The 12,299-nt window shown below is 46.9% G+C and overlaps 2 protein-coding genes across 4 annotated transcripts in view; both read right to left on the bottom strand.

Annotated features, from left to right (window-relative positions):
* PLA1A (phospholipase A1 member A) overlaps positions 1–12,299 on the bottom strand; it is a 50,065-nt gene that overhangs the window by 538 nt on the left and 37,228 nt on the right. For 2 of the 3 annotated variants that reach the window (XM_054713947.1, XM_008146634.3), the window contains 3 exons: positions 11,740–11,829; positions 8,138–8,246; positions 224–388 (listed from right to left, as the gene is read on the bottom strand). In XM_054713947.1, the coding sequence (XP_054569922.1) occupies positions 224–388; positions 8,138–8,246; positions 11,740–11,829 (364 nt within the window). Of the gene's footprint in view, positions 1–223; positions 389–8,133; positions 8,247–11,739; positions 11,830–12,299 lie in introns of those variants that run through there. The other variant, XM_054713948.1, reaches the window with a different exon arrangement.
* On the bottom strand, positions 1,425–3,924 carry LOC103290756 (melanoma inhibitory activity protein 2-like). The gene is given in 4 exon segments (XM_028153341.2): positions 1,425–3,705; positions 3,707–3,757; positions 3,759–3,894; positions 3,897–3,924. Coding segments are annotated over 4 exon segments (2,364 nt in total). The 3' UTR covers positions 1,425–1,556.

Genomic DNA, 12,299 nt, shown 5'->3' on the forward strand with positions numbered 1-12,299 from the left:
TGGGAATGAGGATTTAGAGGTCACCCTCTTTGGCTTCCTAACATTCCCAACCCAAGATACCAAGATAGCCCTGCAAGTGTGTCGGAAAAAACCTTGGGTTGTTGTCGTCCATGCATCAAAGAAGCAAATCACTTACGATGAGATCGAACCTCAACAAGCATCATATCTAAGGTCAGGATTGGTCCTTATGGGTGTGTCGGGGGTAGGTGCATACTCGGCTTACTTGTCATTGACAGGCAAAGGAGCAGTGCAGAATTTCCCAACAATGGTAGTCCGGTCTTTTCTCCAAAACTGGCGAGAAGCCTGAAACTTGAGATTCACTTGGTGTATCTGGCACTGAGGAGTGGGGTGAGCTAGGACTCCTCTCCCCTGAAGTTTCTGTTTCGGTCTATAAGGGAAAGGGAGAGTAATCATGTAGCACTTTTGACCTTGCCTCCCTTGGTCCTTATGAGGTTCTGCTGGTAGCACTGGTTAGCCGTTATGTACGAGAGTCAGCCCCTTGTAGGTGGGGACCATGGTCCTTTGTATCACCACAAGTCCTTCTGCCCATACCCACAGTTTTGAACATGACTCAAAAAAATATTTGTTCTTCATCATTTTATGTTGTTCATTATTTCCCCTAGATGAGTGAGATCATGTGATACTAGAAATACACTTATAAGAACCGAAAATGAGACAAGCAATAATGGATATGCTGAGAGGCAAATAAATCAGTCTGTAGTGTAGGGGGAGGGTGGGGGTAAGGGGGAGAGATCAACCAAAGGACTTGTATGCATGCATATAAGCCTAACTAGCGGTCACGGACAACAGGAGGGTGGGGGCATGCGTGGGGAGGGGTTTGGGATGGGAATGGGGGGATGAGGACAAATATGATACCTTAATCAATAAAGAAATTAAAAATATATATATTTGTTCTTTTTTTTTTAAAGTAAACAAGTGGACATTGCAGCAAAGTAGTAGCCCTTGGATTTTCACATCTGAAAAATGTCCCTCATTCTTAGATTCCTAGTTGGAAAAGATCTACACTTTCAGATTTACCAGTCTTGAATTAGAGCGCACTTTTAGGGCATTCAGGTCAAAAGATTTTGTGTGAGGACTACTCCACTCTTTTTTTTTTTTTTTAATGAAAAAAACCTAGCTGATTCTATTATTATAATCAATGCCAAGCAAATATTTAAATCAATTAAAATTTAATTAATTAATCATAGTTATTTTCACATTTGTCTATAACAATAGGAAATACAGTTCTTGGCATAAAGACATAGCCTTTGGAGTTTAAAACATCCCCAACTACAAGATCACATATAGGAAATTCACATTATTGTTTATGTGATAGTGAATTTGTTAATCAAATTAAAATAATTACATTATGTAGAATAAAATAAAATAGAAATAATTAGATTCATATTTAAATAATCTTTATTTATAAAACACTATCCTGAGAATGTAATCCATTAAGCTCCAATTTGAGCATAAGTATAATCACTTAAGTAACAGCTGTTACTTAAACTGAAAATGGAAGAAGTCAAAATTACTTTTGGAGACCAAAACTATTGTCAAGACTCTTGTGTTTCTGGTTGTTCATTCAGTAGTAGGCTCACTTGAAGGCAGAATTGACCCTGATGGGTACTTACTTCTTTCAGGATGTGGTGGTAAAATCCAGCTCTTGGGGGAAGATAATGAGGAAAAGCTCTTGATGAATAGACATTGCTCATTGCAAATGGAGGAGGCTGTGGGCCAGGAAAGTCCCTTGGAGGAAAATAATCACAGGAAGCTCCATACATGCTTCCTGGAAGTAGAGGAAAAGGAGGACCTCGTCTCATGTAGGCACCCCTTGCATCCATTGGAAACAATGGACCTCTGATTGTAGGAACAAAGCCAGGGCCAGTTGCTTCACTTTTGGTGGGGAGAGATGCATCTGGCATATTTAAATTACCAAGATCATCTTTGCTACCATTTCCACTGGATTCCATTTCGGAAGACATTGACCCATCTGCTTTATCCAATGATGGCATATTAAAACTTCTGTGTTCTGCTGGTCCAGATGGTCTACCAATATTAGAATAAAATCTTTCTTGCCTATGTAGAGGAAGAGCTGGATCAGGATAAGGTTGGCCTGATGGAGGAATTATCATCCTATGATCCTGTACCCATGGAGATGAAAGGGACCCAGTGTCAGAAGGTTCCCTGGGAGGATGAGTTAACTTATCAGAGCTTGATTCTCCTCTTTCATTAGTAATCTGATGGTCCTGAGGATTCCCTGGGCCTCTTAAGTCTCTCCTCCTTCCCCCTGGAAGCAAAGGTGAGAGTCTGAGTGGGCCCTCCAACAAAGTTGGAAGGGAGAGAAAAGCTCTTGTTTCAGATGAAGGTGGACTCAATGGTGACAGACCATATGGGGAATGCTCTCTGCCAAATGCTGTATTTGGAGCATCAAGTGCATACGGATCTTTTTCTAAAAGTTCAAATTTAAGCTCTGTTTCCGTTAATTTTTGTCTGAGGTAAGAATTTTCTTTCTTTAAATCACTGAGATTTCTTTCAGCTGTCCAAGCTGCCAACCAATTATCATGGGCTTTTTTTTCATGGGAAATAATCTTCCCTTCATAAGAATGAATGGTTTTCTCTAATTCTTCCTCAAGATCTTTGGCTCTAATTCTATAGGTCTCCAGATCTTCGGTTGCATGGGTGATCTTTTCATCTCCTTTAGAACTTTTTTTCTCTTTCTCTAGCCGGTAATTTTCTTCTACTGTTAACTTCCTGTTAAGTATCATTTCATTTTCTTGATACAGTTCAGTCATTACTTTAAGTTTGTGCTGAAGCTTTTGATTCTCATTTTCAAGATGTTCATTTTCTGACTGCAAAGATGTGTGTTCAGCCTGGAGATTTTTAATACACTCTATAAGCTCTTCCTTTGTTTTATCTACTTCAGTTAATTGGGTGTATATTTGGTTTCTTTCTCCTTCTAGGGTTTTTAAATAAGCCTTTAACTTAGCAGTATGAATCAGTTTCTTCAAATCTCCTTTTGGTTGATTATCTAAGAGCGAACTATTTTCTGAATCACTCATTTCCAATTCCAAGTTATCATCCCTTACGTCTTCTCCAAGCACTGCAGTCCAATCTTGCATCTTTAGCAAGTATTCAGTCAGAGATTTGATCTGATTTTCTTTGTCACATAAAATTTGTTTTGCATATACTTTGGAGTCTTCAAATGTTATTTTCTGTTCATTAAGTTCACTTACTTGTTCTTTCCATTCTTCAGCTTCTTGTAAAAGCTGTTTCTGGCTTTCCTGAAGTTGGGAATTTTCACTCAAACTATCTTTTATAGCTATCTTAAGTCGTTCTTCATTCATTTGAAATATTTTGAAGGTTGTTTTGGCTTCAGCTACTTGTGATTTCAGTAATTTTGATTCATCTTCTAAGGACTGTATCCTTTTGGAAATATCCACCACCAATTCATCTTGTTCGGATTTCTCTTCCTTTAACTCTTTTGCTAGAAAGAGTATTTCATCCTCAAATTCAGATTTGGAACTGTTCAGCTTTTCACAAACTGCCTTCAAACTTTGCATTTCTGTCAGCTCCTCCTCAAAGCTGGAATCCTTTAATGACTCGAAGCCTTCACACTCTTTTTGTACGAGGCTACATTTTTCAAGTACTTTACAGTTTTCTTCCATTAGTGTAGACAGTTCTACAGCATGCTTTTTCTCTTTCCACATAAAGCCGGCTTCTAATCCAACAAAAACTTATCCACAAAAACAGCAACAACCACAAATCCTACAGTGGTTGCACATATCAGCAACTCCCATAGAAAACCATAGGGATTGTGGGGTGTTTCTTTTTTCCCATATCTTCGGCAATGCTGCCTAGCCCTGCCTAGCTTGGCCAGGACTAGCCCCAAGTGGGCCGAGAGGCAGTCCCCGGCTCCTCCATGGCGCCAGGGCTGCCTTGGGCTCGCAGGCCTAAACCAGGGCCTGGCTGAGCCACAATCAACAGCAGAGAATGCGGAGCTTCCGCACGTCAACAGGACCGGACCACTGCGGAGCCGACTGCAGGGGGGAAACGGCGCCCACAGGCCTCCTGGGCTCCTCCATGGCGCCATGCTGCCCGCTGAGGAGCCTCGGCTGCTACTTAGGCTTTGCGCCCCGATGATCCGAAGGCCCAAGCCCATCCCGCAAGAGCCTGCGCCTTGCCCTACCCTCGCCACCCCACCCCTCGTTTTGGTTTGGTCCAGGCCCAGGGTGGGAGGCGGGGACGCAGGGACGCAGTGAAATTCCCCTCCTCCTTCGCGGGAGATTCCTAGACGCGTCCTGGGAGCGCGCTCCTAATTAAAGGGGCCGACGCCCTGCCCGGCGAAGCCACCCGCCTTTGGGAGTCCAGGGGCTTGGGGCTGAGAAAATGGGATTCGGGCTCAGGCACCTAGCTGTGGTGGGGACCGCTCAGTGCAGACGAGGAAGGCTTTGGCCCACGACTCCCCTCCCTCCTCGGTGGCCGTGGGCACTGAGGCTTCCCCTGGATCTCGGCCCCAATCCGGGCGCTTTCCTCTCAGCAGCCCCCCCAAGAGCCTCTGTCTGCACTCCACGGCCGCCCCGCCCGCAGTGTCCCCCGTGGAACTCGCCGGTGCAGGAAAACCCGCTGTCATCGCAGTTAGGAAATGCGAGGACTGCTCTGTTTTAGACTGAGGATGAATGTGTGGATGGGAAGGAAGAAACAAACTAACATCAGGTCTGGACATTAGAGCTGGGGTGAGATTCGGGTTTTGTCTCTTCCCAGCGGGAAGGCTTTGGAGTCGCGGAGCCGTAGGTGTGGACCCCGCTTTCCCGCCAGCCGTGAGCTTGCAGCACGGGGTGTGCTGGTGTTGACGAAGGAAGTCCGGAGGCTCAGAGTGAACACGGGATCCAGGACTCTCCCCACCCGCCCCCTTGGCCTTGCCCCTGATTTCCCCACCCGTTTGCAAGACCAGGCACCACTCTGGACTCGTGTCCTGAGACAAAGATGGAGAGAGGAGTATGAAGTGATCAACCTAGAGAAGCGCTCCAGAAAGGGCCACAGGACCCTAGACAAAAGCAAGGCTCCGTGGGGAGAAGACGCCTGCCAAGCAGGACAGGCTTGGCAGCGGCCAGGCCCACCCCGCAGAGCCAGGAGGGCGCCAGGTTGCCTCCTGTGCCCTGGTCGGGGTTGCCTTTCCAGTCCTGCCTGGGCTCTGGGGCAGAAGGTGGGTGAGGCCCGGCCTGGCTCAGCAGCAAGGTTTCGTTTTCATTTCTGGCCTCCACAGAGATGAAGTGTCTTCTTTCTGTATTTTTTAACCCAGGGTTAGTCATTTAACTTGTTCTTCCCTCTTGAGGGAGATCCAGTATAATTTTGTATAAAAGCTGCCCCTGTTATTTTACATGTGGGGAGTGTTTTTGAAATATTTAATGTTCCCCTGAAGAAGCTGCTTGGATGGAGGAGCTTGCAAACTAGGAGTATGAAGGACGCTGTGAGTGGCTGGGGACTAGGCCCCGGGTAAATTCTCTAATTAATAGAAGGAAATTTGGGGGTTTCACAAAATTACAGGAAGTTGGGGAAAGACCACCCACAAGCCCCCTCCCCCCACCTTTTTTTCAATTTCTGTTCTGCATGAAGACAAAAACACCAAGGAATTTAAGGTACTCATGTTGAGAGCCTTCTTCAAAAGAGGAATACCAGTCTCTTGAGAGAGGGAAGAAGGGGTCTGTGAATGTCCATTCGAATCATTCAGGGAGTCTTTAAAACAGGGTTGGGGAACCGTTTTTCTGCCAGGGGCCATTTGGACATTTATAACATCACTCTCAGGCCATACAAAATTATCAACTTAACAATCAGCCTGCTATACTTGGTCAAACATTTAACTAACTCACCCCTAATGCCTTGGCAGGGCCAGACCAAATGATTTCCCGGGCCTTATACTACTAGTGGGCCGGGCGTTCCCCACCCCTGCTTTAAAAGTATACCTGTTGGAAGATAGTCAATAATATTGTAATACCTATGTGTGGTGTCCGGTGGGTACTAGATTTATTGGGCTGATCACTTTGTAATTATATAAATGTCAAATCTCATTGGTTTGCACACCTGAAACTAATATAATATTGTACAACTGTAATTGAAAAATAAAAGGTTATTTTTTTTTAAGTATAGCTATTGAGGCAATGCCCAGAGATTCTGCTCAGATTGTTCTGGGGTGGAGCTTAGTGGCAGTAGTTTTCAAAGCTCTCCAGGTGATTCTAATGTGCAGCCAGAGTTGTGTGTCACTGTCACAGAATTAAATCCCTTCTATGGGACTACCAGTGGGCTGGAGAGGTAACGAAAACACCCTTCTAGAAGGAACACACCTTTGAAGTGATCTGAAGAAGAAAAGCTACAATCTACAGGGCTCAGCTAGGCACCTGGAGATCTGGTTGGGGTCCTGACTGCCTGCCATGTTCATGGTGCGGCCTTGGTGAGCTGTACCCTGGCTGTCCCAGGCTGTTTGGGAGCCGAGAAGTCCTCCTGCTCCTTCCAGCAGAGACTTGTCTGCCCCGAAAGCACAGTTAATGTGCAGCCCTGCAGCCTGAGAAATGTTTTCAAACCCGAAACTGATCTGGCCACACTCCTGTTTACAACTCCCAGTGGCTCCCCAACCTGGATCTCAGGATCAAACCAAAATCTCCAACCTGTCCTTCAGGGCCTTGCTTGGAGTAGCCCTGACTTGCCCTTCCAGCCTCCTCACATGGGGCTTTGACCCCCTGCTTCCCCTTCCAGGGTCATAGTCTCAGTAACCCCTGACCTGAGCAACTCCTGAGAATCTTAAATCTCTACTCAGCCCTAGCTGGTTTGGCTCAGTGGATAGAGTGTTGGCCTGCGGACTGAAGGGCCCCAGTTCGATTTCCGGTCAAGGCACATGCCCGGGTTGCAGGCTTAATCCCCAGTGTGGGGCATGCAGGAGGCAGCCAATCAATGATTGTATCTGATCATTGATGTTTCTATGTCTCCCTTTCCCTTCCTCTCTGAACTCAATAAAATAAAATAAAATCTCTACTCAAATAACACGTCCTCACACTTGGTCAGGTGTCACCTTACATGTTGGCATAGCACCTGCCCTTGCTGATGGTTGTGCACTTCTGTGTGTGCACACTGGCCGTTTTCCCGTTTGTGTGCTTCCCATTCTCCTGCAAACCGTATATCTCAGGCTCCTCTGCCAGCAGGTTCCAGGGAGAATCTAGCTGTGTTCTGTGCGCTGCCAACACCGCCCTGGCTTTGTCCCTCCTGCCCCGGGGTGGGATGGCCCCTCCTGTGGCTGATTTCTGCATTGCCTCCCATCCTTTTGGGTTTTCAGCTCTCCCAACACATTCATAATTAGTTCCCTGAGTTAAATCCCTTCTATTGGACTACCTGGCTTGGGTTCTGGTTCCCAGACTGGACCCTAACTGAGATGCTGTTTTATCTGATTAGTGAGTGTCTTACTAGTTTGTGAGTAACCAACCAATTGCTTGCGATGTCCTAGAGTTGAGGTCCTCTGCCCTCCCATCTCGAGCCTGGTCCCAACCAGCTGCTAGGCCCAGGTGCGACAACAAGGAAGGAAACGCTCAGCCCTCGTTCCAGTAACGGGCACCACCCAGCATCAAGCCTGCTGGCCCTCCCCTTGCAGTCATTTGCTACCGACACTGCCTGCAGTTCTGTTCTGGTAACTCACCCAGTGCTGTGCCCCTGCTCAGGTGTGGGTGCTTCCCAGGCTGTGGCCTGCCCTTCCTCATGGCTGAAGCCCTCCTGCTTTTGACATCCCTGATGCCCCCTCCTGGATACCTGAGCACTGCTTCCTATCAGGGACACAATTTCTATGTTTTTACCACCAGTTGGGACACCCCATCAATGCTGCCTGCCTGCCTGCCTGCCTCATCTGCTCTTGTCTGAATGCAATATGCTTGAATCCAGTACTGACCCTGAACTTGAGACAGTTGTGTGTCTGTATCTGTGGTAGATTCTGCCCTCACCCCCAACCCCAGCCCAGTGTGCTCGGCTCACTCACCAATGATGATACAGTGCCTGTCCTGGTGTGTGTGTGTGTGTGTGTGTGTGTGTGTGTGTGTGTGTGTGTAAAATAAAACTATGTCCTAAGGAGAGAGGCCAGCCGTGAGGGACACTTACTTACATGGTGATCTTGGCTGAGGAGGTGACATTGCTGCTCAAGAAGGTGACCACGATATGGGTGTCCTTGTTTCTTGGCTCCTGCAAGTTAAACTCCACAAGGCTGTGATGCGCTAGGAAACCAAAGTAGAGCAGACAAGTGAGCTAGAGGTTGGTGGGTGCAGTGCCCAAAAAGCCCCCGAGGGGGGCACAGCAGTGCGATTAGAAATGTCGGCCCTGCCTCCTCGTAGCTGTGTGACCTGGAGCAGATTACCTGCCACTGCAGATCCTCAGCTTCTTCAAGTGTAAACTGAGGAAAATAAAATAGATCCCTCACAGGTTTCAATGAGAATTAAATGAGTGACTACATATAAAGTCCATAGACAGTGCCTGTGCCTCAGAAGCGTTCAATCCATGTTAGTTTTTATTATTGCTTGTAGTGCTAGAATGTCCCACTCCGCCCTGTTTGGTGACGTTATCTGGTAGTGTGGTTTTAAAAGAACCAAAAAGGATATCTCTTACACTAAATAATTAAATCGCAAATATAGTAACGCCCCTCCCCAAGCCCACCATACATGCACACAGTGGCGGGGAGCACACTGTGTGCAGGAGATGACTATTGCCCTCCCTGTGGCATCTCCACCCTCCCAGGCAGCATGGACACTGGGGCTCTCAAAGCTGGTGTCATCGACACGGACTGTGGGAGATGCCTGGCTCACGGCAATACCCGTCTAAGTCACTGAACCTGCTGTCCCTCTGGCAAGAGAGGTTAAGGAGTGCAGCCTCCCTAACACCCCACTATTTTCTTATTAAGAGGTAGGCCCATCTGGTGGCATTTTGTATTAACTTTGGTCTTGGAGCATTTTCACAGACTCCTTTGGTGACTGGGACATGCTAGTAGCTGGAGAAGCAGTCCCTCCCCTTTCCCCTGCCTGTGGCCCCTCCAGGCTCATGGGGTTAGTGATAGGACCCAGGAGAGACGCCAAGATGCCAAGAACTCACCAGAAGAAAAGACAGCACTATGTGCCCCACCCCACCCAAGAAAGTGCCACACCCCTGCCATCTCTCTTTCTCATTTGTTTATTATGGGATGTAGATTGTTAGGGTGATGGACAAGGTTGAACTGAAGTGGAGCATTGTGATGTGAAAAAATAAAAGCTAACTTACATGAGCCTCAGGAATTTAATTAGACCACTTCTTTGCCAGAAGTTATCATTGACCAAGAAAGTTGCCTAAGGTTCTACTTCTCCCTGCTCTGCATTATCGGGAAGGCCCAGGAGGCCCAGGTCTGCTAACGTTGGGTCAGTGGCAACCAATTTGCACAGGCGCATGACATGGGAAGCAGCACACAGAGCCCTGAACGGTTGGTCAAGAGACCTGGATACAAGGCCCGGCCCTGCTGCTTACCCGCTGTGTTGCCTTGTCTGTCACTGAACCTCTCTGTGTTTCAGTTCCTTCATCTGTAAACAATAACTCCATGCCCTAACTGGTTTGGCTCAGTGGGATAGAGCATTGGCCTGCAGACTGAAGGGTCCAAGGTTCGATTCCGGTCAAGGGCATGTACCTTGGTTTTGGGCACATCCCCAGTAGGGGGTGTGCAGGAGGCAGCTGATCGATGTTTCTCTCTCATCGGTGTTTCTCTCTTTATCCCTCTCCCTTCCTCTCTGTAAAAAAAAATCAATAAAATATATTTAAAAAGTACAAAAACAATAACTCCAGCATCACCTCATAGAACATGATGAGAATTAGGTAATAGAGAAAAGGTTCTTCTCTATCACCTCATTTAAGCTTATCTAGAGAAGATTTTCTGCCCTGCTGGTGCATGCCTGGCAGGAGTATAGGGTAATCCCTGTCCTGGTCAGCACTGCTGAGCCCGGCCCAGTGCCATGATGGCCTGGGAGTGGGTGAGAACAGGGAGCTGCCAGCTGCCAGCACCACCTGCACTACCAGGTGGAAGGCTATACCCCAAGGGCATGGAAGGTCCCAGCTTGAACACTCAGAACAGAAGCCTCAAAGCACAAAGGCAAACAGTTGTTCCTGAACAGACAGGACCATGCTTCTGAGGGCATTGGGAGGAGGTCTCACAACAAATTTAAAACAGAAAAATTATGGCTACATGAATCTGCCTCAGTGGGATCTTCAAATGCCTGTAATCTGCATGTGCTCCCTGGGCAGACAGGGAGGAGCCAGTTCAGGTGGCCTGGAAGCTGCCCGGGAAATAGAACTGGACATCTGCTCCCCACAGCACTGCCTCCACCGCTGGACTAAGCATCCTCCTTCAGGCTGATCTCCAAGGGGTGCTGAGTTCAGATGAGTAGCTGAGAAATACGGCTGCAAAGAGCAGGTTCTCAGAAGAGGAGCAAAGAAGCAGGTGTGGAGGCAGGTGGCATAGGAAGAGTATAGAATTTGGAGTCAGAAGGCCTAGAGTTGAATCACTCAGTCTCTCAGAGCCTCCCTTTCCTCACACCTACTTCTCAGAGTTGGGTTATCAAGGGAGCTGACACATGTGAAAAGCCCACAGTTAACTCTTGTAACCCACTTTGTTCCTAAGAAGGAGCCATGAATTCTCTCTGGCATGCAATTGGAAACACCTGCATCTACTTTCCCAAGTTGTCTGATTGATAATGGGAAGGGAATTATTAATTATCAGGTTCTAGTCACTGACCTACTAACTTTCTGTATACTATTTTATTTGTGTAATTGGTTCTTCAAAGTAGGTACAGTATAATTATTGTTCCCACTTTCTACATAAGGATATAGCAATTCAGAAAGGTTAAGTAACTTGCTTCTGGTCACACAGCTGGTGAGTGGAGAAGCTGAGATTCAAATCCTGGTCTGTAAGACCACAGAGTCTGAACTTTGATCTCCCTATCACACTGCATCCGACTTCCTAGTACCAGTAAGGTATGGCCACAAAGATCCCTCCAGCAACCAGACACAGTTGATCAGAAAATCAGTTAGAATTAGCTTGGCCATATAATTTATCATCCTAACCCAGCCTGCTTCTGTTCTGCGCACACAATAAACCAGACGAGATCCCAGGATAACAAACACAAACCAGGAAGTAGAGTCACCCTAGTTAAGATGCAAATCATATAAGGAAAGATGATGTTTCAGCCTACAATGTAGTTCATAGATTCTAAGGCACACTTTTCTCTCACATTTAAAATCTTTATAATCACTGGCACCTTAGCTTCAATGAAATGCTAAGGTTAGAAGCAACGGTGAACAGTTGGGATGTATGAATGGGCATCAAGAAGGGGGTAAAAAAGTATGCAGGAAAGAGGAAGCCAGAAGTACATTCAAATACCACTCTAGAGAGAGCCCAGACTGGAGGGGCAGATTTGGGGGGAGCTGAAATGGGGACTAGGATCAGTATATAAGTAGGAAGATGCTCCCAAGTCCTCATCCTTAGTAGAGTAATGGGATAAACTGGCTCTGAAAGTTCAGGTTCTATCTGAGACCAGTAGTGGCTGTGTCCCACCCCTCCCATGACATCTTTGCCCCAGTCCTTCACCTCCCACCTTGGCTACCAAGCTGGGCTGGACACAGCCCAAGCCAGAGCCCTGGACTCTGCTGGACAGTACACTGGCAGAGCTGAGCTGTGCATGCTTCCCCCCAACTCACCACAGTACGGAGCTCTGGAAGTGGTCAGGAGGTAGACTCTCACTTCCTTGGGAAGTGGCTCTATCTTGACACCACCTTGTTCCACCAGCCCTGGAAGTCAAGAAAAACAAAGACAGCAGAGTCCTGAAACGGCCATTTCAGGGTCCGTGGCACCCAGCCACATATTGATTAATTCATGCACCCTTTCATTCTACAAACAACCACACTGCATGCTCATTGCATGCCATGCCCTATGGTGAGTCCCAGGATACATGCAACTCAGACCAGCTGGGGATAAACACACAAGTAAATAGGAAGTTTAGGTCACCTGGCCCATTCTCAGGAGATATTTCTAAGAAATTTGAAATTATGTCTCCAACTTGCAAAACAATCTACATGACAGTTGTTTAATGGCATTTACCTCCTGTGTAGTAGGAACACAGGAAGTGTTTGAGCTGAATAGTGGTTGACAAGTTGGGAAGGGTATTCTAGGCCGAGAGTACAGTTCCAACAAAGGCCCAAAGAGTAAGGAAACATACAATGCTCTTGGGAGTACAGTAGTTAGCATCCCCGGGGTGTTC

This window comes from Eptesicus fuscus, chromosome 3, assembly GCF_027574615.1.
Source record: "Eptesicus fuscus isolate TK198812 chromosome 3, DD_ASM_mEF_20220401, whole genome shotgun sequence".
Taxonomy (NCBI): domain Eukaryota; kingdom Metazoa; phylum Chordata; class Mammalia; order Chiroptera; family Vespertilionidae; genus Eptesicus; species Eptesicus fuscus.